The sequence below is a fragment of the Prosopis cineraria genome, unplaced genomic scaffold (assembly GCF_029017545.1).
Source record: "Prosopis cineraria cultivar Desert tree isolate PC_DT_omini unplaced genomic scaffold, ASM2901754v1 PC9, whole genome shotgun sequence".
NCBI lineage: Eukaryota > Viridiplantae > Streptophyta > Magnoliopsida > Fabales > Fabaceae > Prosopis > Prosopis cineraria.
The window spans coordinates 15,020,388-15,041,824 of NW_026555340.1; the positions used below are offsets into that span (position 1 = coordinate 15,020,388).

Sequence of the window (21,437 nt, forward strand, 5' to 3'; positions counted from 1 at the left end):
CAATATTTTTAAGATCTAGCTTATCAAATCCGGTTTGAGGAAAGCATACTGAGGTGTAGGATTGTGGTAAAAATTCTACTTTCATGTCTCTCTACTCTATTTGTGTGTATTTATATTGTTAAATTGCTAACTAGGTCATATGTCATTATTTTGAGTTACTTGCATTAGTTTTGTGTCTCACTTGTGTATCTTATGCCCTAGGTTAGAGTTTTGGTTGTAAATCCTTAAATAAGGCCAAAATACTTGTACAAATAGGAATATGTGTAATTTGTCTGTTTTGAACTGAAAATGAATCATTTGTGCAAAGTTTTCCTTCCCTATGTATTTTGTGAAATTTAGACTTGAGTGGTGAAATTGAGATTTATGTATTTTTATTTAAATATGGTGCATTGCACGGGTCTAATAGAGTCCATTGAGTATGGTTAAGTAGTCGGTGTAGGCTTATGGCACTTATGTGTGAGTTGAGACACCATTGTTGTGAGTTTTACGCAAAAAAGTAGTAAAATGGATTTTGATGTCCAACTCTTTGTAGAAAATGAATTTGAGTGTAAAACTTGTGCCATTAATTAGAGTTAAGAGAAAGCTCTATGTAAACACTGAAACCATATCAATAGAATGTTAGACGAAGATTTGGGATATGTAATAGTCTCACTTTGCTAAACTCAATTAATCAATTAAAACTCATAATAATCAAAGGATTAACTCAAAGAGTAATTACCAAGATTTAGTTCAAAAGTAAGGAATCTTAAGTTTTTTAAATAATAATGAGTTTAAATCGATCAAAATCCTTTTTATTAGAGTAAAAATAAATTTTAAAAGTATGGGATACCTTAGAGGAGTAAAAGAAGTCAAAAATGGTTGAAAAATAAAACTTGTACTACGATACAGGGCAATACACCATGACTCGTGCACATTGTGTCGCAGCATGTTACTCTCTATGCCACGGGCCGCTGCTTAGGTGCCACATGCCGCAGCGTGTTGCACAAAAATTTAACTCATTCTGTTGTCATTTGACAACAAAATCAGGAAAATTCTAACCCGCCCCGATTCCCTGTCTGACATCCGAATGACATGATTTAGGTGCCTATAAAAAGCTCTTTATATGAACTAACAAATGGCATGGGTTTTACTTTCAAAATAAGTCACACTAGGAAGTTGGATACTTAAATACATTTTAACTACTTTTCATGATTTTCACACAAAATGGGTGTCTAAAACCCTTAACAAGTGCCAAAAGCTTTTCCTAATACCTGGATCATGTTCATTAAATCTAAGACTATCAGTATAATATGTTACAAGCACTAAAACAATATTATAACAAAAATTCACTCATCAACCCCATTTTATCAAAAACAGAAGGGGAGGCAAATTGTCATCACTTTGCATCTTCAATCTAAACATATTCAAATCATCATTGCTACACTTGTACTGGTATTTTTGCCCTATAAACATATATATATATATATATATATATCTCAACATACACAAATACTTAGGACCCAAAATATAAATTTAGTATTTGCAATAACAAAATAGTGCAAATGTGATGGCATGCATCCTAGAATTGACATTTATATACTATAACAAAAAATAAATCTAAGCTAGAGGCATACAGTAGGAATATGCTAATTTCTAGCCTATTGAGCCTTCTCCCTCTTTGCACTAGAGATAGAGCCTAAAAAGTATTAAATGAAAGATGTGAGTCTAGTCACTTAATAACTAAATTTAAACCAATCCTATGTAGTTATATATTAATTATAAACCAAGTATATGTATGAGAAACTAATTATGTAAAACATGCTACACATATCATATCTTGTCATTTATTATTTAATAACTTCTTTATCTCACATCTACTAGGTATATGGTCACCATATTCCCAAATATGTGATCTTGACCCATCATTCACATAACTTGCCATAACTTAATACGTGTGACACGTCATAAATTTACTTAGGCAATGATTAACCAATCTTATATCCTTCTTATTTTCTCAGACTGAAACCATGTGCTATAACACTGAATAAACTCTGTCCGTGTGATTGGACTACCCAAGCTCACCAATCATGAGGTATGATCCGATCAAAGATCACATGACTCACTTTCAGACCACGGCTTCTCCTATTCTCCAATCTTTGGGGTGTCCATACCCTAGACTATTCTCCTTATTGAACTAGTAGAGATAGTTAGGTTCAGTCCCTCGATAAACTATGGGACAGTCCTTAACAAACTGTAAAACAAAGCTATAACCCTATGTATCGAATGGCAGTTTAAATACCATATGGATTTTTTTCTCTACTCCTATTTCCTAGGCAAACTCCTGCCCATTGATCATGCCATAGTCAATACTTACTTTTTTAATTTTTCTTTACTTATTATTAGAATCAACACATTGGGCTCACAACCAAGCGCTACTCAAGTGTACATCAATTTCTTATCCTTCACTTATATCATATGCACGTGTTTTTTAATCACAATTGCTCATCTTTATCAAATCAATCAATTACTACTCATTTACAATACATCATCACATTTATCTTTTTAAAGACATATGAATATTTGTAATTCAAAAACATCTTAATTTGACATTTGCATTTTAAACCATAATAACATTATGCACATTAAATTTTCATACACTCAATGAACTAATACATGGTTTCACATTGAAAATCAAACCTATGCATGTAATATTCACAATTCACATTTAACAATTAATTAACATATAACTATCCAAAGTTAGATTCTTCCAGTTACCTCAAACCTTTAAGATTTCTAAGATTTACCCCTCAATCTACTAGTTTTTAAGTTTGAATTTTTCAATTCAATAGATGATCAAAAGCCAAACACTACAATCAACCAAGTTGAATTTCATCAACATTACCATCTCAAGCATTAAACCATCAATCTCCACTTTTAAATTGCCTAACATTCACTCCATAAGAAGTTGAGCCTATCCTTAAATTCATTAATTACCTTTAGTCCTCAATAATATTAATGAACTATTAAATTCTCATTAATGGCATCACAATCTTCCAACTACCTACAATAAATGAGATTTTTTGGATATTAATGGTGCCCAACAATTCAAGGCACTAAAAATTCATTATACTTAGTTTAGATACTCTAATATTCTCCCATTAACTCCATTTGAGTCAATAAATTTAGACCCATAATTTATATGGATCGAAAATCCACATCTATTATCAAACCCTAATTATAAACTCATAAATATGGAAGAAATGGGAAGATTAATGAGTTTAATTCTTATCTTGGGTGTTTTTAGCCTCCAAAATGCTCCCAATATCGTCCACAAGTAAACTCTAGCAGAGCTTAGTACGTCTCTTTCTTTCTCTCTTTTCTTTCTCTCTATTTTTCGTATCAGTTCACGTATTAATTTTGTAGATTTCACACCTTTCACCACGACACATGTCCCCACACATCAAGCATGTGGTACAAAGAAGGAAATTCTCATCTAATGGCCTTGAGTGTTGCAACGCACTGTGCACGTGCTGCGGCATATGGCACAGAGGTTGTTTAACTTATTTTTCTTCACTTTTAGGTCCCTAAGTGACTCAATTTCACTTTGAACCTAAATTATATCTAAAATTTTAACTAAAAACACTTATTACTCTCCTCTGACTACATACTACATCAACTTACATAATTATCCTTATTAATCTTAGTAATTCAGGGAATTAAAAATTGAGATGTTACAGGATGCGTCGAAAGTTTTCCCCCACTGTTGTCAAATGACAGCAGCTATTTGCTGTCAAATTGCGTACAATGGGCTAGGGTGCATGGTGCTAATGTTGTGGCTTATGGCATAGAGGCGAGTGAGTGGCGGCATATTGACACTTAGTTGTAGTGCATGACACATTTTTTGCACAATTTCAGTATTTTGAATTTGAAACCTAATGGTTTGGGTCCTATATGATTTTTGGGCTTTCATGTTTCTTTAAAACTATGATTTTGAATAATCTATAAGTTTATGAGAGAAATTTAATTGTTAAAAGTGTGGGATCCTATTATAAATGTTTTGAGAATTGTTTTCCCATTCATATAATTTTACAAACTTAGTAATTCTTGTGAGCTCAGTCCCTTCATTACCTTGATACTGGAGTTAATTGTAGTTTAGTAAGGGAGACCTTACATCTTTCATTTCGATATCTTATATTCTTTTTATTTTTCATAACAGAAATAACATTATACTCTCTGCGTCCTAAATTATAGGGTACTTTTAAAGGAGGTTTTTTCATCTCAAAATATAAGGCACTTTAAGTAGATTAAGGTTTTTTTAAACATACTAATTCTAATATTACTTTTTTTTATAATTAATTTCTATCCCTTCTCTTTAGAGTCATCGATTAGGACTAAGCCTGTCAAGCCGGCCCTTTTAAGCCCGACAAAATCTAGGGCTAGGCCGCTTCTTTGAGGTGTAAAATTGTAAATTGGGCTTAAAAAGACCAATCATTTTAAGCCTAAAAATAAAAGGATCAGCCCTTTTAGGCCCTTATATATATATATATATATATATATATTAAATTTAATATAAAAAATAAACATTACACACTGGAAATAAAAGAATTAGAAAACTTAAAACCTTAGCTTGCCTCTTTCATAGTCATTTAATTTTTGTCATTCATGCTCCTTGCATGGTTTTGAGTTGAATGATAATTTATTATTATTGATTTACTTTGAATATTTTTTGCATATTTTAAATATATTGAAATTATGTTTTTGGTTTATTATTTGTTGCAAATAATGATGATGAATAAGGAATATATAAAAAGTTTAATATTTTTACCATTGATGAGACTCCATAAGGAGAATGATCAAATTATATTGATGTTGATGACAATGAAAATCATCAAAATTTAGTTGATGATGCTAGCAAAGTTTAATTGCTATCAGTATTGATTTTGTGATATTGCTACTTTTGATTAGACTTGAATTTGTTATTGTGTATATTGTCTTAATTTTATATTTCTAGACTTAATATTATGCGTAATAATTTTTTTAGGATTTTAAATATATTTTTTAGATTTTTAAATTGAAAATAAAAAATATATAAATATGGACAGCCCTTTAGCCTTAAGAGCCAAGGTCGAATTGGTCAAAATAGAGCACTAAAGGTAATCGGGCTTAATAAGGCTAGCCCGTTTAAGCCAAGGCCTTAATTGACAGCTCTACTTCTTTATCAACATATAAATAGGGACAGCTCTTCAGCTCTAAGAGTCAAGGCTGGACTGGTCAAAATAAAGCATTAAAGATAATTGAGTTTAACAAGGCTAGCCTATTTAAGTCCTAATCCTAATTGACAGCTCTACTTATATTGAATGATGGCTATTTTTAAAAGTTTATAGTTTTATTTTGAAAAGATAAAATTGTTAGGCATATTTAATGAAGTTTAGTGATATATAATTTTTTTAAAAAAATATTTTATTATTTAAAATAAAGAGAGTATTCTATTTAAAAATATAAAAAAATATTATATTAAAAATAAGATTAGCATTAACACAAGGGTTGGTCTATAGTTTGAGAGGAAATTGCCCTCTAACCGGGAAAAAATCCATGGAATCCACGACTCTGCTTAACGTACAAAATACAACTTGAACATAACAAATCTTACCTTTACAAAAACAACCACCCACACACCCCCCCAAAAAAAACAAAAGAAAAAAAGAAAAAAAAAAAGAAAAGTCTTACCTCCGGACGATTCAAAGCAGTTCTCGTCTCATTGCAGCACGAGCTGACATGATAAGCTTCAGGTCCTGATCTCTTCCAATTTTAGGTATGCCCAATGTGTGAATCAGGGTACTGATCTTCTCTTTCTTTCCTTTTGGCCATTTACATCTACTTCTGACTCATGAGGTAGCCGAAACATTGAAATAGGGCATTTCACGAGAATGAGTTTGCGTCGCTGTGTAGCAATGCAGTTTCTCAAATCAAACCCCACTCTTTTGAATTCTGTGAGTAATTTGTCCAGAACCTTTCTTTCTTTGTTCTCTATCGTTTCTATCCCAACTCATTTCTCAGCCGAACACATTCCCATCATTGATTACCTCAACACCAACGTCAAACTCTCCAAAGCTCAATCCGTCTACATCTCAAAACGACTTTCTCAGGCTAGGTGCCCTCAGCATCCATGGACTGTGCTTAATTATTTGAAGCAGACTGGTCTTTCTGAATCGCAGATTCTATCTATGATTGGTAGTGTACCCCAAATATTATTCTCCAGAGTCAGTGAAACCCTAAAGCCGAAAATGAGTACTTTCAGCTTCTAGGGTTCCAGGGTTCCAGGGTTCTGAGTTGGGTAAGCTTCTGTCAAAGAATGCAAATCTTTTGGTGTATAGTTTGAATAAAACTTTGGTGCCCTCTGTGGAGGCTTTCAGGAAAATCGTTAATAAAGAGAAAGATTTGATGAAGTTGCTTCATAGAAATGGGAATTGGATAATCCCAAAGTACCAAAAGGTTTTGCGCAATGCTGCTTTCTTCCAGGGTTGTGGGATCGTTGGGTCTCAGCTTTCTGTTTTACTTACATGTCATGGTCGCCTTTTTCTTCAACAAGAGTCTCTGCTTCAAAACCATGTTTCACGGGCTGTCAACATGGGTTTCTCCATAAACTCAAGAATGTCGGTATATGCGCTTCGGGTAATTTATAGTTTGAGCATTGATAAGTTTGACAGGAAGTTGGAGTTAATTCAGAGTTGCGGGTTTTCCAAAGATGAGACCATGCGAATCTTCAGAAGAGCTCCCGCATTGCTTCACCAATCTGAGAAGAGGCTAAAATTTAGAATTGACATGTACTTGGATAAAGTTATGGTGCCTAGGTCACTACTGGTTAGTAACCCTGTGATTTTGATGTTAAGCGTGGAGAAAAGGGTGATTCCTCGATGGAGGGTGTTCCAACTGCTAATTTCAAAAAAATTACAACTTGATAAGAATCCAAGTTTTCTTGAAGTGCTTGGATTGCGGGAGGATAAATTCTTGGCGAAATACATTTCGGAGTTTAGAGATAATGAAAAGGCTTTATTGGAGGCATACAAGGGTCGCTGTCTCGAAGATGGTTCTACATAATAATCAACGAGTTCTGTTTCACAATCTTGTCTGCTTGAATCTTTGGATACTTCAGAATATTTTTTGATTGTGGAGAACAGAGAGGAAAGGAATTGAAATTTTCGTGTTGATTTTCCCATTAATTTATATTATAACATTTTTAACTCTGTATTTGACTTTTATATTCTTTCTTTAAATGCTCTTCCTCAAACATACGCTTGATACTAACATGTTAACTTGAAAGCTGAGGTCAAGCCTCTTAAGACTTACCTGAGTAATCTGGAAGATGCTTCTATATAGTCTTCCCTTCAATATGTAGTTTTGATGTTTATTTTTATATAAACTACAGTCTAACAATTTTGCTTGGTATCTTGCTTGGAATCTCGTGATAGATATATACATTTAATTTATGATGACTGTATGAGGTTCTTTTACCTCAGTTTCATTAGTTTGTTTTCATATCTAATCAATAAAATTTCATGGTTTCAAAAACCATGTCAGCTTGCTGGTTTTACAAGGAAAATCAGTCACTCAAGCAGGATTTTCTTGATATATTGGTAACCTTTTAGCATGATTTGTGCTGAGCATCGACCATGTTCGTGTGATTTAGCAGCATCGTTCAAGCTTTGTTCTTTTAGTTCTGCTCTGTCTGCTGCTTTCATTCTTCATCAAGTAACTTGGCTTTTGCGAGGATTCACGTAATCAGTTTTTGCTTGGACAGGGCATCAACCTCTTTTTACAGTTACTTTTACGGAGTTTCCAGTTTTTTGTTTGGATTGCTGATGGAGTGTTATTCCAAATCTTCAGCTGCTTTTATTGGAGATTTGTTTGGGCCTTTTTAGTGTCATGATTGCAACTTGAACTGGGAACTTCGGTTTAATATCTGTTTTTCTTGGAGAGTTTTAATCAAATTTCTTTTTAATGGAACCTACGGACGGTGCTATGAAAATTGGAAAGACCAATTGGCAATTGCAGTGCCATCGCTGTCTATTGTCTGCTCCAGATGGAGGCAATAATTTGAACTAAACCCCATATGCTGGTGTTGTGAATAAGTTTAAAAAAATTTTGAATTAGGTTTAGAAGTTTTAAAGTTTTTTTCTTTTTTACTTTGATTTTATTGAAACAGCTTGAATAAACATAAAAAAATTGAGGTTAAGCGAAAATTCAGATAGATTTAGTTCTAATATTTGAATTTTTATTTTTTATTATTTATAAAATAATATAAAAATGAAAGATATTAATTTTTAAAATAAAAATTAAAATTAAAAAAATAATATTTAATAATTTAAATATTTGAGGCCCAGCTTGAATTAGGGTAAAAACTTGAGGAATTAAGAATAGACTAGATCATGTGATTTTTTTTTTCCTCTCAATATGTTACAATATTTTAAAACCAATTCAAACAAGTTCCAATGAATTGAATTAAGTTAGCCACACCACTAGCTCTAAAGCAGAATTCAGATCGTTCGAACTTTCATAGTCGAAGGCTTGTCTCACTGCAACACGAGTTGACGTAATCTTCGTTCTATTGAACCTCGGAGTCCTAATCTCTTTCACTTTCAGGTATGTTCAAGGCATGAATTAGGGTACTGATCTGCTCTTCCTTTTCGACATTTATTCCTATTTCCTAATTCTAGCTCATGAGGCAGCCCAAACAAAGAAATAGGGCATTTCACGAGAATGAGTTTGCATCGCTGTGTAGCGATGCACTTTCTCAAATCAAACCCCACTCTTTTGAATTCTGTGAGTAATTTGTCCAGAACCTTTCTTTCTCTGTTCTCTACCATTTCTATCCCAACTCATTTCTCAGTCGAACACATTCCCATCATTGATTACCTCAACACCAACGTCAAACTCTCCAAAGCTCAATCCGTCTACATCTCAAAACGACTTTCTCAGGCTAGGTGCCCTCAGCATCCATGGACTGTGCTTAATTATTTGAAACAGACTGGACTTTCTGAATCGCAGATTCTATCTATGATTGGTAGTGTACCCCAAATATTATTCTCCAGAGTCAATGAAACCCTGCAGCCGAAAATTGAGTACCTTCAGCTTCTAGGGTTCGAGGGTTCTGAGTTGGGTAAGCTTCTGTCAAAGAATGCAACTCTTTTGACGCGTAGTCTGAATAAAACGTTGGTGCCCTCTGTGGAGGCTTTCAGGAAAATCGTTAATGATGAGAAAGATTTGAAGAAGTTGCTTCACAGAAATGGGAATTGGATGATCCCGAAATACCAAAGGGTTTTGCGCAATGCTGCTTTCTTCCAGAGTTGTGGGATCGTTGGTTCTCAGCTTTCCGTTTTACTTACATGTCATGGTCGCCTTTTTGTTCAATAAGAGTCTCTGCTTCAAAACCATGTTTCACGGGCTGTCAACATGGGTTTCTCCATAAACTCAAGAATGTTGGTATATGCGCTTCGGGTAATTAATAGTTTGAGCATTGTTAAGTTTGACAGGAAGTTGGAGTTAATTCAGAGTTGCGGGTTTTCCAAAGATGAGACCATGCAAATCTTCAGAAGAGCTCCCGCATTGCTTCACCAATCTGAGAAGAGGCTAAAATTTGGAATTGATGTGTACTTGGATAAAATTATGGTGCCTAGGTCACTACTGGTTAAGAACCCTGTGATTTTGATGTTAAGCATGGAGAAAAGGGTGATTCCTCGATGGCGGGTGTTCCAACTGCTAATCTCAAAAAAATTACTACTTGATAAGAATCCAAGTTTTCTTGAAGTGCTTAGATTGCGGGAGGATAAATTCTTGGGGAAGTACATCTCGGAGTTTAGAGATAATGAAAAGGCTTTATTGGAGGCATATAAGGGTCACTGTCTCGAAGATGCTTCTATATAATAATCAACAAGTTCTGTTTCACAATCTTGTCTGCTTGCATCTTTGGATACTTCAGAATATTTTTTGATTGTGGAGAACAGAGAGGAAAGGAATTGAAATTTTCGTGCTGATTTTTCCGTTAATTTATATTATAACATTTTTAACTCTGTATTTGACTTTTATATTCTTTCTTTAAATGCTCTTCCTCAAACATACGCTTGATACTAACATGTTAACTTGAAAGCTAAGGTCAAGCCTCTTAAGACTTACATGAGTCATCTGGAAGATGCTTCTATAAAGTCTTCCGTTCAATATGTAGTTTTGATGTTTATTTTTGTATAAGCTACAGTCTAACAATTTTGCTTGGTATCTTGCTCTGAATCTCGTGATAGATATATACATTTAATTTATGATGACTGTATGAGGTTCTTCTACCTCAATTTCATTAGTTTGTTTTCATATCTAATCAATAAAATTTCATGGTTTCAAAAACCATGTCAGCTTGCTGGTTTTACAAGGAAAATCAGTTCCTCAAGCAGGATTTTCGTGATATATCGGTAGCCTTTTAGCTTGATTTGTGCTGAGCATCAACCATGTTCGTGTGATTCAGCAGCATCGTTCAAGCTTTTTTCCTTATTTTAGTTCTGCTCTGGATGCTGCTTTCATTCTTCATCAAGTAACCTGGCTTTTGCAAGGATTCACGTAATCAGTTTTTGCTTGGACGGGACATCAACCTCTTTCTACAGTTACTTTTAAGGAGTTTCCATTTTTTTGTTTGGATTACTGATGAAGTGTGATTCCAAATCTACAGCTGCTTTTATTGGAGATTTGTTTAGGCTTTTTTAGTGTCATGATTGCACAAGTTTTTGTTTGAACAGGGAGCTTCGGCTTAATTTCTCTTTTTCTTGGGGTGTTTTAATCAAATTTCTTTTTAATGGGTGCTCCAACGACACTTACTACGGCGGTGCTATGAAAATTGGAAAGACCAATTGGCAATTGCAGTGCCATCGCCGTCTATTGTCTGCTCCAGATGGAGGCAATAATTTGAACTAAACTCCATATGCTAGTCCGAATAAGTTTAAAAAAATTTTAAATTAGGTTTAGGAGTTTTTAAATTTTTTTTTTACTTTTATTTTATTGAAACAGCTTCAATAAACTTAAAAAAATTCAGGTTAAGTCAAAATTCAAATACATTTAGTTCTAATATCTGAATTCTTCTTTTTTATTATTAATAAGATAATATAAGAATGAAAGAGATTAATTTTTAAAATAAAAATTAAAATTAAAAAAAAATATTTAATAATTTTAATATTTGAGGTCCAGTTTGAATTAGGATCAAAACTTGAGGAATTAAGAGTATGCTAGATCATATGAATTTTTTTTTAATATTTTATATATTTTAAAACCAATTCAAAGAAGTTCCGATGAATTGAATTGAGTTAGCCACAACTCTAGCTCTAAAGCAGAATTCAGATCGTTCGAACTTCATAGTCGAGGGCTTGTCTCACTGCAACACGAGTTGACGTAATCTTCCTTCCATTGAACCTTGGAGTCCTAATCTCTTTCACTTTCAGGTATGTTCAATGCATGAATTAGGGTACTGATCTGCTCTTCCTTTTCGCCATTTATTCCTATTTCCTAATTCTAGCTCATGAGGTAGCCCAAACAGTGAAATAGGGCATTTCACGAGAATGAGTTTGCATCGCTGTGTAGCAATGCAGTTTCTCAAATCAAACCCCACTCTTTTGAATTCTGTGAGTAATTTGTCCAGAACCTTTCTTTCTCTGTTCTCTACTTTCTATCCCAACTCATTTCTCAGCCGAACACATTCCCATCATTGATTACTTAAACACCAACATCAAACTCTCCAAAGCGCAATCCGTCTACATCTCAAAACGACTTTCTCAGGCTAGGTGCCCTCAGCATCCATGGACTGTGCTTAATTATTTGAAACAGACTGGACTTTCTGAATCGCAGATTCTGTCTATGATTGGTTGTCAACCCCAAATATTATTCTCCAGTATCAGTGAAACCCTGAAGCCGAAAATCGAGTACTTTCAGCTTCTAGGGTTCCAGGGTTCTGAGTTGAGTAAGCTTCTATCAAAAAATGCAAAGCTTTTGGTGTGTAGCTTGAATAAAACGTTGGTGCCCTCTGTGGAGGCTTTCAGGAGAATCATTAACGAAGAGAAAGATTTGATTAAGTTGCTGCACAGAAATGGGAATTGGATGATCCCGAACCACCAAAAGGTTTTGCGTAATGCTGCTTTCTTACAGAGTTGTGGGATCGTTGGGTCTCAGCTTTCCTTTTTACTTGCAACTGAAGGTCGCCTTTTTGTTCAACAAGAATCTCTGCTTCAAAACCATGTTTCACGGGCTGTCAACATGGGTTTCTCCATAAACTCAAGAATGTTTGTGTATGCGCTTCGGGTAATTTCTAGTTTGAGCATTGTTAAGCTTGACAGAAAGTTGGAGTTAATTCAGAGTTGCGGGTTTTCCAAAGATGAGACCATGCGAATCTTTAGAAGATCTCCCCCATTGCTTCATCAATCTGAGAAGAGGCTGAAATTTGGAATTGGTGTGTGCTTGGATAAAATTATGGTGCCTAGGTCACTACTGGTTAATAACCCTGTGATTTTGATGTTAAGCATGGAGAAAAGGGTGATTCCTCGATGGAGGGTACTCCAACTGTTAATCTCAAAAAAATTAATACCTGATAAGATTCCGAATTTTCTTGCAGTGCTTAAGTTACGGGAGGATAAATTCATGGAGAAGTACATTTCGGAGTTTAGAGATAATGAAAAGGCTTTATTGGAGGCATACAAGGGTCACTGTCACGAAGATGCTTCTACATAATAATCAACAAGTTCTGTTTCACAATCTTGTCTGCTTGCATCTTTGGATACTTCAGAATATTTTTTGATTGTGGAGAACAGAGAGGAAAGGGATTGAAATTTTCGTGCTGATTTTTCCATTAATTTATGTTATAACATTTTTAACTCTGTATTTGACTTCTATATCCTTACTTTAAATGTTCTCTCAAACATATGCTTGATACTAACATGATAACTTGAACCCCAACGTCAAGCCTCTTAAGACTTACCTGAGTCATCTGGAAGATGCTTCTATGTAGTCTTCCCTTTCGTTTGTAGTTTTGATGTCTATTTTATTATAAACTCTAGTCTAACAATTTTGCTTGGTATCTTGTGGTAGATATATACATTTAGTTTATGATGACTGTATAGTGTTCTTTTACCTCAATTTCATTAGTTTTTCATATCTAATCAATAAAATTTCATGGTTTGAAAAACCATGTCAGCTTGCTGGTTTTACAAGGAAAATCAGTTACTCAAGCAGGATTTTCGTGATATATCGGTAATCTTTTGGCATGGTTTTTACTGGGTTTCATGTGCCAATTCGTTTGTTAGTTTTAGTCCTCTGTTTAGACGTTTGTTGAATTAGCTATCTTATCGTCATTAAAACTGAATGGAAATCGAGGCGAGAAGTATAATATCTATATAACTTTTATCCATATTATTTTCATTGAAATTGGTTTAACTGGTATGAGTAAAAATATAAGAAAAAAAGTATGACTTGAAAACAAATACTTTCCAGCTGCTTTATGTATAGGAACTCAAGGGAGGAGAGTTTTTCTCTCGATTTTGGCGGTGGTTCTTCCCTGCTATGTTGTTGACTTGTTGCCTTATTTTCCTTGTGCAGCTTAGCGTGCTCTGTTCTCTTAGTTCTTTTTTATTGTGGTTCTGCCTCTTATATAAGATGAATCTTCCCAGTTGCTGTCCTTCTCAGATGGCTTTCTGTCGTAAGCATTATCTGTTCTTGTATGTTCATGATCGACGTTGGCTTCATGCATCTACGCTTCAGGCTTTAATTAATCATCATTGGCAGTTATGGGGTCATGTTCATGTGATTCAGCAGCATCGTTTAAGTTTTGTTCTTCAGTTTAGTTCTGCTTTGGATGCTGCTTTCATTCTTCATCAAGGAACTTGGCTTTTGCAAGGATTCACATTATTAGTTTTTGCTTGGACGGAGCATCAGCCTCTTTCTACAGCTGCCTTTTCTGGAGATTTGTTTGGGTCTTTTCAGTGTTATGATTGCACAAGTTTTTGTTCGAACAAGGGTAATTCGGTTTAATATCTCTTTTCTTTCAGAGAGTAATAGTTTTTGTTTGGTTACTAAAAAGAAATATAATATAATGGATTGAAAAAAATAAAAATAAAAATAAGATAATAGAAAAAATAGTAAAATACATTCATAAAGAAGAAGTAATTTAATTCATAGAGTTAGAAATTATGATTTATGAAATTTTGAAGGTTCTGATAATTTTTACATTTGTAGTATATATTAATGAGTTTAATCATGCTTATTATGAGAAGGAAGGATGATTTAGTTTATTTTTATATTGATTTTTTTAATTAATTTTATTCCATTTCATTCTATTCTAATAACCAAACTTGACTTTAATCAAATTCTTTTTTTAATGGATGCCCCAACAACACTTGCCTACATACGGTGCTATGAAAATTGAAAAGATCTGTTGGCAATTGCATTGCCATCTCTATTTATTGTTCACTCCAAGTAGAGCCAATAATTTGAATTAAATTTCATTTGCAGAATAAGCTGAAAATTTTAGAATTGAGTTTAAGAGTTTTAATTTTTTTTATTTTGAATTTATTCAAGTAGCTTGAATAAATTCAAAAAATTCAGGTCAAATTGAAGTCCAAATGAACTTAACCTAAATTTTTAAATTCCTTTTTTTATTATTAAAATAATATAAAAATTAAAAATATTAATTTTTTTAAATTAAAATTAAAATTAAAATTAGATAAAAATAAAAAAGTATAATATTTAATAATTTAAATGTTTGAGACAGTTTGAGTAAGTGCTAAAGCCTACGGAATTATGATTGGGTTTAACCATATGGAGTTTTTCATATGATAGAATGTTTTAAATTTAATTTAAAATTAAGTCATCCAAATAAAATTAGAGGGAATGACAAGTAAAGACTCTAGAATAAAATCAAATTAGGATTTCTTTTAACATAAACATTTCAAATTTAATATATATATATATATATATATATTTTAATGTTTCAGTGGTAAAGTTTTCAATTCAGTATTAACTTCTTAACGAGGTCCTACCTTGTCATTCTCCCAATGAGTTAGCCCCTCCACCTCCAAAGCAGAATTCAGAACGTTAGAACTTCGAAGTCGAAGGCTCGTCTCACTGTGACACGAGTTGAAATAATCTTCCTTCCATTGAACCTTCAAGTCCTCATCTCTTTCACTTTCAGGTATGTTCAAAGCTTGAATTAGGGTACTGACCTTCTCTTCCTTTTCGCCATTTGTTCCTATTTCCTAATTCTAACTCATGAGGTAGCCGAAACACTGAAATAGGGCATTTCACGAGAATGAGTTTGCATCGCTGTGTAGAAGTGCATTTTCTCAAATTAAACTCCACTCATTGTTATAATCTGAGGAATTGGTCCAGATCCTTTCTTTCTCTGTTCTCCACTGTTGTTTCTTCCCCAACTGAAGCCTCAGCCGAACACATTTCCATCATTGATTACCTCAACACCAACGTCAGACTCTCCAAAGCTCAATCCGTCTACATCTCGAAACGACTTTTTCAGGCTAGGTGCCCTCAGCATCCATGGACAGTGCTTCATTATTTTAAACAGATTGGCCTTTCTGAATCGCAGATTCAGTCTATGATTGGTCTTCAACCCCCAATATTGTTCTCCCGTGTCGATGAGAACCTGAAACCGAAAATTGAGTATCTTCAGCTTCTAGGGTTTCAGTGTTCTGAGTTGGGTAAGCTTCTATCAAAGAATGCAACTCTTTTGACGCGTAGTTTGAATAAAACGTTGGTGCCATCTGTGGAAGCTTTCAGGAAAATTGTTAATAAAGAGAAAGATTTGATTAAGTTGCTTCACAGAAATGGGAATTGGATAATCCCGAACCACCAAAAGGTTTTGCGCAATGCTGCTTTCTTACAGAGTTGTGGGATCGTTGGGTCTCAGCTTTCCTTTTTACTTACAACTCAAGGTCGCCTTTTTGTTCAACAAGAGTCTCTGCTTCAAAACTATGTTTCACGGGCTGTCAACATGGGTTTCTCCATAAACTCAAGAATGTTGGTATATGCGCTTCGGGTAATTTATAGTTTGAGCATTGTTAAGTTTGACAGGAAGTTGGAGTTAATTCAGAGTTGCGGGTTTTCCAAAGATGAGACCATGCGAATCTTCAGAAGAGCTCCCGCATTGCTTCACCAATCTGAGAAGAGGCTAAAATTTGGAATTGATGTGTACTTGGATAAAATTATGGTGCCTAGGTCACTACTGGTTAAGAACCCTGTGATTTTGATGTTGAGCATGGAGAAAAGGGTGATTCCTCGATGGAGGGTACTCCAACTGCTAATCTCAAAAAAATTACTACCTGGTATGATTCCGAATTTTCTTGCAGTGCTTAAATTTCGGGAGGATAAATTCGTGGAGAAGTACATTTCGGAGTTTAGAGATAATGAAAAGGCTTTATTGGAGGCATACAAGGGTCATTGTCACGAAGATGCTTCTACATAATAATCAAGTAGTTCTGTTTCACAAGCTTGTCTGCTTGGATCTTTGGACACTTCAGAATATTTTTTGATTGTGGAGAGCAGAGAGGAAAGTAATTAAAATTTTCATGCTGATATTCTTATTAATTTAGATTTTAACACTTTTAACTCTATATTTGACTTTTATATTCTTAACTTTAATGCTCTTCCTCAGCCGTACATGCTTGAGGGGAACGTAGACAAATTGGTCATGATTTAATTTTGAAAATCCTCTGTTGAAGCTACAAATTTTGGAAAAGTCTCTCTCTTTTTCATCTTTCTCTCAAATAAAGTGATAATGAAGCTCTATATGCTCAACATGTCTGAATTTGGCTTGAAACAGAATAGGGAATGACAACTTGAGTGCACTTTAATTGTCACATTTCAACATAGCATGGCAATATTTCAGCCAGTAGCACTAAAACAAGTAGCCATGAGATTATCTCCAAATTTCCTTGATCCTGTCCTCTCCAAGTAAGCATGATGTAGTCGTATGTGTGGTGTGGTGAATGAAGCAAATAGGGCAAAGAAGCGTTCAAAGAGAGAAATGAGAGTATGGTAGGGTGTGAGAGAGCATATGAGAAAGGAGTTGAGAAAGTCAAATATGTATTGTCTATGTTATAGTTGTGAGAAAGGAGTTGGAAAGTAAGCTGTAGATTGTGTAAATTATAGTTTTGATTGAGTAATTATTTTGTTTGGGCAATAAACTTGTGGCTTAGTGGCATGAAGTTTATCTTGTTGATGATAGGTTTCATGCTGGCTACTTCAGGTGATTATTTTGACTTTTAGTTTGAACTAAACATAGGTGCCTTCTGTGGAGACTGTTATGAAGATTGTTAATAATGATAAAAATTTTGTTAAGGTTCTTCATAGACATTGGTGGAGTCAGGACTTTAAGTCAAGGGTGCGAAATAATTTAATAAAAAAATAATTTTCTTACAAAGTAATGGTTATGCTAGAACTAAATTTTAATAATATAAATAGTTTTATTATTATTTTTTATTTAAAAAAATATATTGAATAGATTAATATGTTCTTTTATATTGTAAATATGTTTTTCATATCTTATTTAAATTATTAAAATATTATATGTTTAATAAGTTTTTGAGTTTAAATATTTTTCATTTAATTCAAAGGATGTAAAATATCAAAAGTAGGCGATGCAAAGTCATAAATTTTATATACTTCACTTGTAACTTTTCCAACCCTTTCTACTCAACGTGGCTCGATACTGTTCACAGAAAAGGTTTAACGTCAACTGTGTTGGAAAATACTTTGAAGATGCACTGTTGAAGCTACAAATTCTTGAACAATTCCTCAAGCTACAAATTCTTGAACAATTCCTCTCTTTTCAACTTTCTCATGAATAGAGTGCTAATGAAGCTCAATATACTCAACACACCTGCATTTAGCATGGAAGAACAGAGTAAAGGCTTTCAATTGCACGCATCGACATGGCATTACAAACCAGACACAAGAGTAGGAGGCCTTCAATTGCTACTGCAAGCGCTCAGGTTGGCGCTTGTTTTTGTTGAATCTCATCTGATGATCTGTAATATATTTAGGCTATGTTTGGTATGATGGAAGAGTTTTTAATGGAATCGGAATCGGAATCGGAATCGGAATTGGAATTGGAATAGAATTGGATTTAAAAGTGTGTTTGGTATAATGATGAAATCCTGATATAATTTTAATAAAATATAAGTATTTAAAATAAGAAAAGACTAAAGTGTCCTTTTTAAAATTAAAAAAAATTATATTGGAGGAGAGAGAAGGGGCAAATTGGAGAAAAGGAACCATGGAATTGGATTCCTTGATGCATATGATGGAATTGGATTCCATCAAATTTTCTTGAATCCTGATTCCAAAGAATCATAATTATTGCATACCAAACACACATGTTAACAGATTCCATGTCCAATTCCATTTCTTTCTCCATGATTCCAAACTACCAAATGGGGCCTTAGTTTACTGCTAGGTTTATGGTTATTTAAAGTGTCTCACTTACCTTACATAGATGGATTTAGATAGTATTCCCTCTAATCCTAATTATAGAATAAGGTTAACCAACTTCAAGCTTTTTAAAGAATGGTCGTTAATATCCTTAAATTTGTATAAAAAAAAATGTTCGACTTTTTAATTTTGTTCTTCACTAAAATTTATGCTTGGTGCAATTAAAGAGGGGTGATAATAATTAAAAAAAAAGTTAACTACATCTTTATTTTATATTTTGGATTAAATAGAGGTATAAACTTTGTCCTATAGTTAGAACCGTAGGGAGTAGATCAGTACCTTGGATGTTGCAACCTTTACAAGCTGAGATACGTTCTCTACTTGCTAGATTTACTTCTGTACTCTCTATCTTCTATACTTCTATATATATAAGAATAGAGTAAAGGCCAACTTGACTACACTTTGATTGTCACATTTCAAAAAATTTCTCTTTTCTTTGGTATCGTTAGGTTATGGAAGGAGAATAGTGTCAAAGAGGTTGTTGATTGGGTAAGTTTCTCTCCTTTACTTTTATTTTTCACTATCTCTCCACTATAAATCTGAACTGTTTAAATTAAATTTATATTTTTTAAAGTTATCAAATTTAAATTTTTAAATTCAATTTAACAGTCTAAATTTGCGCCGATCTCTACTCTACTCTCCGTTCCAGAGGAGAAAATCCACCTCCGTTGTTGATGGTTCCAGAAACTATACGCTAGTAAGTGTGCTATTGGCATAGGGAAATGTGTTTTCTAGAATGGAAAAGGGAAATGTATCTAGAAAGAAAATATGATAGGTGCATCTCCCTTTTTTTCTTCTTCCAGAAAGCACTTTTTTACCTACCAAATGGTGAATGAAGCTATTGTTCTTGGAATCTGGTGATAGACGTTTACATTAAGCTTATTATATGATTACTGTAGAGTTACACGTTCATCTTTCTTTTCATTCTCTGTTGGTAACTTCTGTAGTTGGTTTTCTTATATAATCTATAAAATTTTATGCATCGAAAAACTTCGTTTAAATTGGCTTAACCAGCAAAACCAGTCAGTAGGATTTTCAAGATAAATTGGCAACTTTCTCAGTGCGATTTATTTTGGTTTTCATGTTCTGATTTGTTGTTGTTCTAGTCCTCCGTTACATGTTCTGCATGGTATTGTATCTTGTCATCAGAAATTGAAGAAAATTGAGACGATATGTACAAAACCTTTGTAAACTTCGTTCCATATTTAATTTTATTTAAATTCATGATGTGAAAAGTAAAAAGAACTTTTTTTTTTTTAGTAAAATATGTAACTACTTTTAAAAAGAATGATATACACGCTTCTCTGGTGAAGCCTTTGGCTATTTAAAGAGTATGTTTGGATTGAGGAGGATAGAGAGGAAGGGAATTTGAATTTCAATTCTGGTATTTTTCCTAATTTATATCTAGACCAATGTTTTTAGAATTAGACCAAATATTAAATCGGAAAGGTTAACAGTTTATGGTTCGTATGGTTCAATTTGGTCAAATCAATGACGTGATAATTAAATTAAAAAAATTACATATATATAATAATCTAAATATAAGAAATAAATATGAAATTATTATTTAATTTAAAAATAAAATTAAATATTTTAAGTTTATCATGACTTAATAAGCCAAACTTTATAACATAACATCAAATGATTAAAAAAATTAGTCACTTTTTTAAAAAAAAATTGATTAAAAATAAACAAAAGAATTTCTTGAACAATTTGGCTTTTGAAAACCTAATTCGATTCTCAGCTTGATCCTAGTTTTCGATTTGACTGCCAGGCCAAAATGGCCCAACTTAGCTCAACTCCAAAACAATTTTTATATACTAATTGAGCTGAAATCCAAACTGGTCAATGGTCGAATTTGTCGAACTGTCCCATTCAGTTCGGTTTTTTAATCACTGATCTAGACATACCAATTGTTGCTTCTTTGACTTGACAAAGTTTCTCCAGTATTGCAACCCTAAAGTGAAGGAAATTAAAATTCATAAATCTCTATTATTATAGATTCTTAATCCACTCATCATAATCTAATTTCACAAGAATGGAGAAATGAACATGGGAAATTTTCGAGCTGGAGATTATAGAATTTGGGATGCAAAAAAGTTGCAGAACAAGGATGAAATTGGGAAAGATCATAGAAGAGAGTACAAGGTCTATTAAGTTGAAAGCTGGTTTCTGTTCAGAGAGAAAACATTGAGGTGAACAGTTGGATTCTCTTGAAACATTTTGCTGCAAGATATAATATAAGATATAGAATATGTACTGAAACACTCATGACTCTTAAATGCTATATTCCTCAAACATATGCCGGAGGGAAACATGAAGAAATTGTTAATGATTCAATGAGAAGATGTTCTGTTGAAGCTACAATTCCTGGAATGTGATTTATCTCTTACGAAGCTCTATATGCTCTACATGTATGCTAAGAACATGAGTTAATAGAGTGAAGGCCAGCTTGTGTGAACTTTGATTGTCACATTTCGAAGCAGCATGACAAAATTCGAAAGCCACTATATGTTTATGCCAAGGTGTACCTGTAAGGCTGTAACACTGAAAGCAAATATATCCGAGAGAGTCACTAGTTATCTCCCAGGTGTTTCTGGTCCTACTTTTGTTCACTTGAAGAGTCTAGGACCGTGAGATGTACTTCCTTTGATTCAAAATATAAATATTTTTTCAACTAATTTTGTTCAAAATATAAACAAATTAGTACATATAATTTTTTTTTCATTATATCCCTTATATTTATTAATCTAAATATTTCTGTAAATGTATCCTTCACTCATAATAAAATGCATTAATAATTGGAGCTACAAGTAAAAAGAAAAAATAATATATATTTTTATGGAAATGAGAATTTTATTAACGTGCAAATTTTTTCCCAAAAACTACTTATATACTGAAAGGGGTGTAGCATATTCAAATTTCAAGCTAAACAAACA

At 33.3% G+C, this 21,437-nt stretch overlaps 5 protein-coding genes across 6 annotated transcripts; all 5 read left to right on the forward strand.

The window, feature by feature from the left end:
* Positions 1–5,906: 5,906 nt before the first annotated feature.
* LOC129319596 (uncharacterized) lies at positions 5,907–7,248 on the forward strand. Its single transcript, XM_054964693.1, has 2 exons — positions 5,907–6,210; positions 6,278–7,248. The coding sequence occupies exons 1-2, from the start codon at positions 5,907–5,909 to the stop codon at positions 7,075–7,077; spliced, it is 1,104 nt and encodes a 367-aa protein (XP_054820668.1). The 3' UTR covers positions 7,078–7,248.
* Positions 7,249–8,760: 1,512 nt separating this feature from the next.
* Positions 8,761–9,390, forward strand: LOC129319597 (uncharacterized). The gene has a single exon (XM_054964694.1). The coding sequence runs from the start codon at positions 8,761–8,763 to the stop codon at positions 9,388–9,390; it is 630 nt and encodes a 209-aa protein (XP_054820669.1).
* Positions 9,391–9,425: 35 nt separating this feature from the next.
* On the forward strand, positions 9,426–10,289 carry LOC129320888 (uncharacterized). Its single transcript, XM_054966551.1, has one exon. It carries the CDS (start codon positions 9,430–9,432, stop codon positions 9,898–9,900), a length of 471 nt encoding a protein of 156 aa, XP_054822526.1. The 5' UTR covers positions 9,426–9,429; the 3' UTR covers positions 9,901–10,289.
* Positions 10,290–11,570: 1,281 nt separating this feature from the next.
* LOC129319598 (transcription termination factor MTERF2, chloroplastic-like) lies at positions 11,571–12,732 on the forward strand. The gene is made up of 2 exons (XM_054964695.1): positions 11,571–11,637; positions 11,699–12,732. The coding sequence occupies exons 1-2, from the start codon at positions 11,571–11,573 to the stop codon at positions 12,730–12,732; spliced, it is 1,101 nt and encodes a 366-aa protein (XP_054820670.1).
* Positions 12,733–14,824: 2,092 nt separating this feature from the next.
* LOC129320337 (uncharacterized) lies at positions 14,825–17,192 on the forward strand. 2 transcript variants are annotated; one of them, XM_054965743.1, is made up of 2 exons: positions 14,825–15,187; positions 15,274–17,192. In XM_054965743.1, exon 2 carries the CDS (start codon positions 15,305–15,307, stop codon positions 16,469–16,471), a length of 1,167 nt encoding a protein of 388 aa, XP_054821718.1. In that variant the 5' UTR covers positions 14,825–15,187; positions 15,274–15,304; the 3' UTR covers positions 16,472–17,192. The 2 variants fall into 2 exon arrangements, with proteins under 2 accessions (XP_054821718.1, XP_054821716.1); XM_054965741.1 differs by having other exon boundaries at positions 14,826–15,187; positions 15,291–17,192.
* Positions 17,193–21,437: the final 4,245 nt, after the last annotated feature.

What these genes read in the sequence shown, in the direction of transcription:
- LOC129319596 (XM_054964693.1), top strand. Translation starts at nt 5,907, where the DNA reads ATGAGTTTGCGTCGCTGTGTAGCAATGCAGTTTCTCAAATCAAACCCC. An exon ending in GCAGATTCTATCTATGATTG is followed by an intron (nt 6,211 to 6,277) that starts GTAGTGTACCCC and finishes GAGTACTTTCAG; the next exon opens with CTTCTAGGGTTCCAGGGTTC.
- LOC129319597 (XM_054964694.1), top strand. Translation starts at nt 8,761, where the DNA reads ATGCACTTTCTCAAATCAAACCCCACTCTTTTGAATTCTGTGAGTAAT.
- LOC129320888 (XM_054966551.1), top strand. Translation starts at nt 9,430, where the DNA reads ATGGGTTTCTCCATAAACTCAAGAATGTTGGTATATGCGCTTCGGGTA.
- LOC129319598 (XM_054964695.1), top strand. Translation starts at nt 11,571, where the DNA reads ATGAGTTTGCATCGCTGTGTAGCAATGCAGTTTCTCAAATCAAACCCC. An exon ending in CACTCTTTTGAATTCTGTGA is followed by an intron (nt 11,638 to 11,698) that starts GTAATTTGTCCA and finishes CTCATTTCTCAG; the next exon opens with CCGAACACATTCCCATCATT.
- LOC129320337 (XM_054965743.1), top strand. Translation starts at nt 15,305, where the DNA reads ATGAGTTTGCATCGCTGTGTAGAAGTGCATTTTCTCAAATTAAACTCC.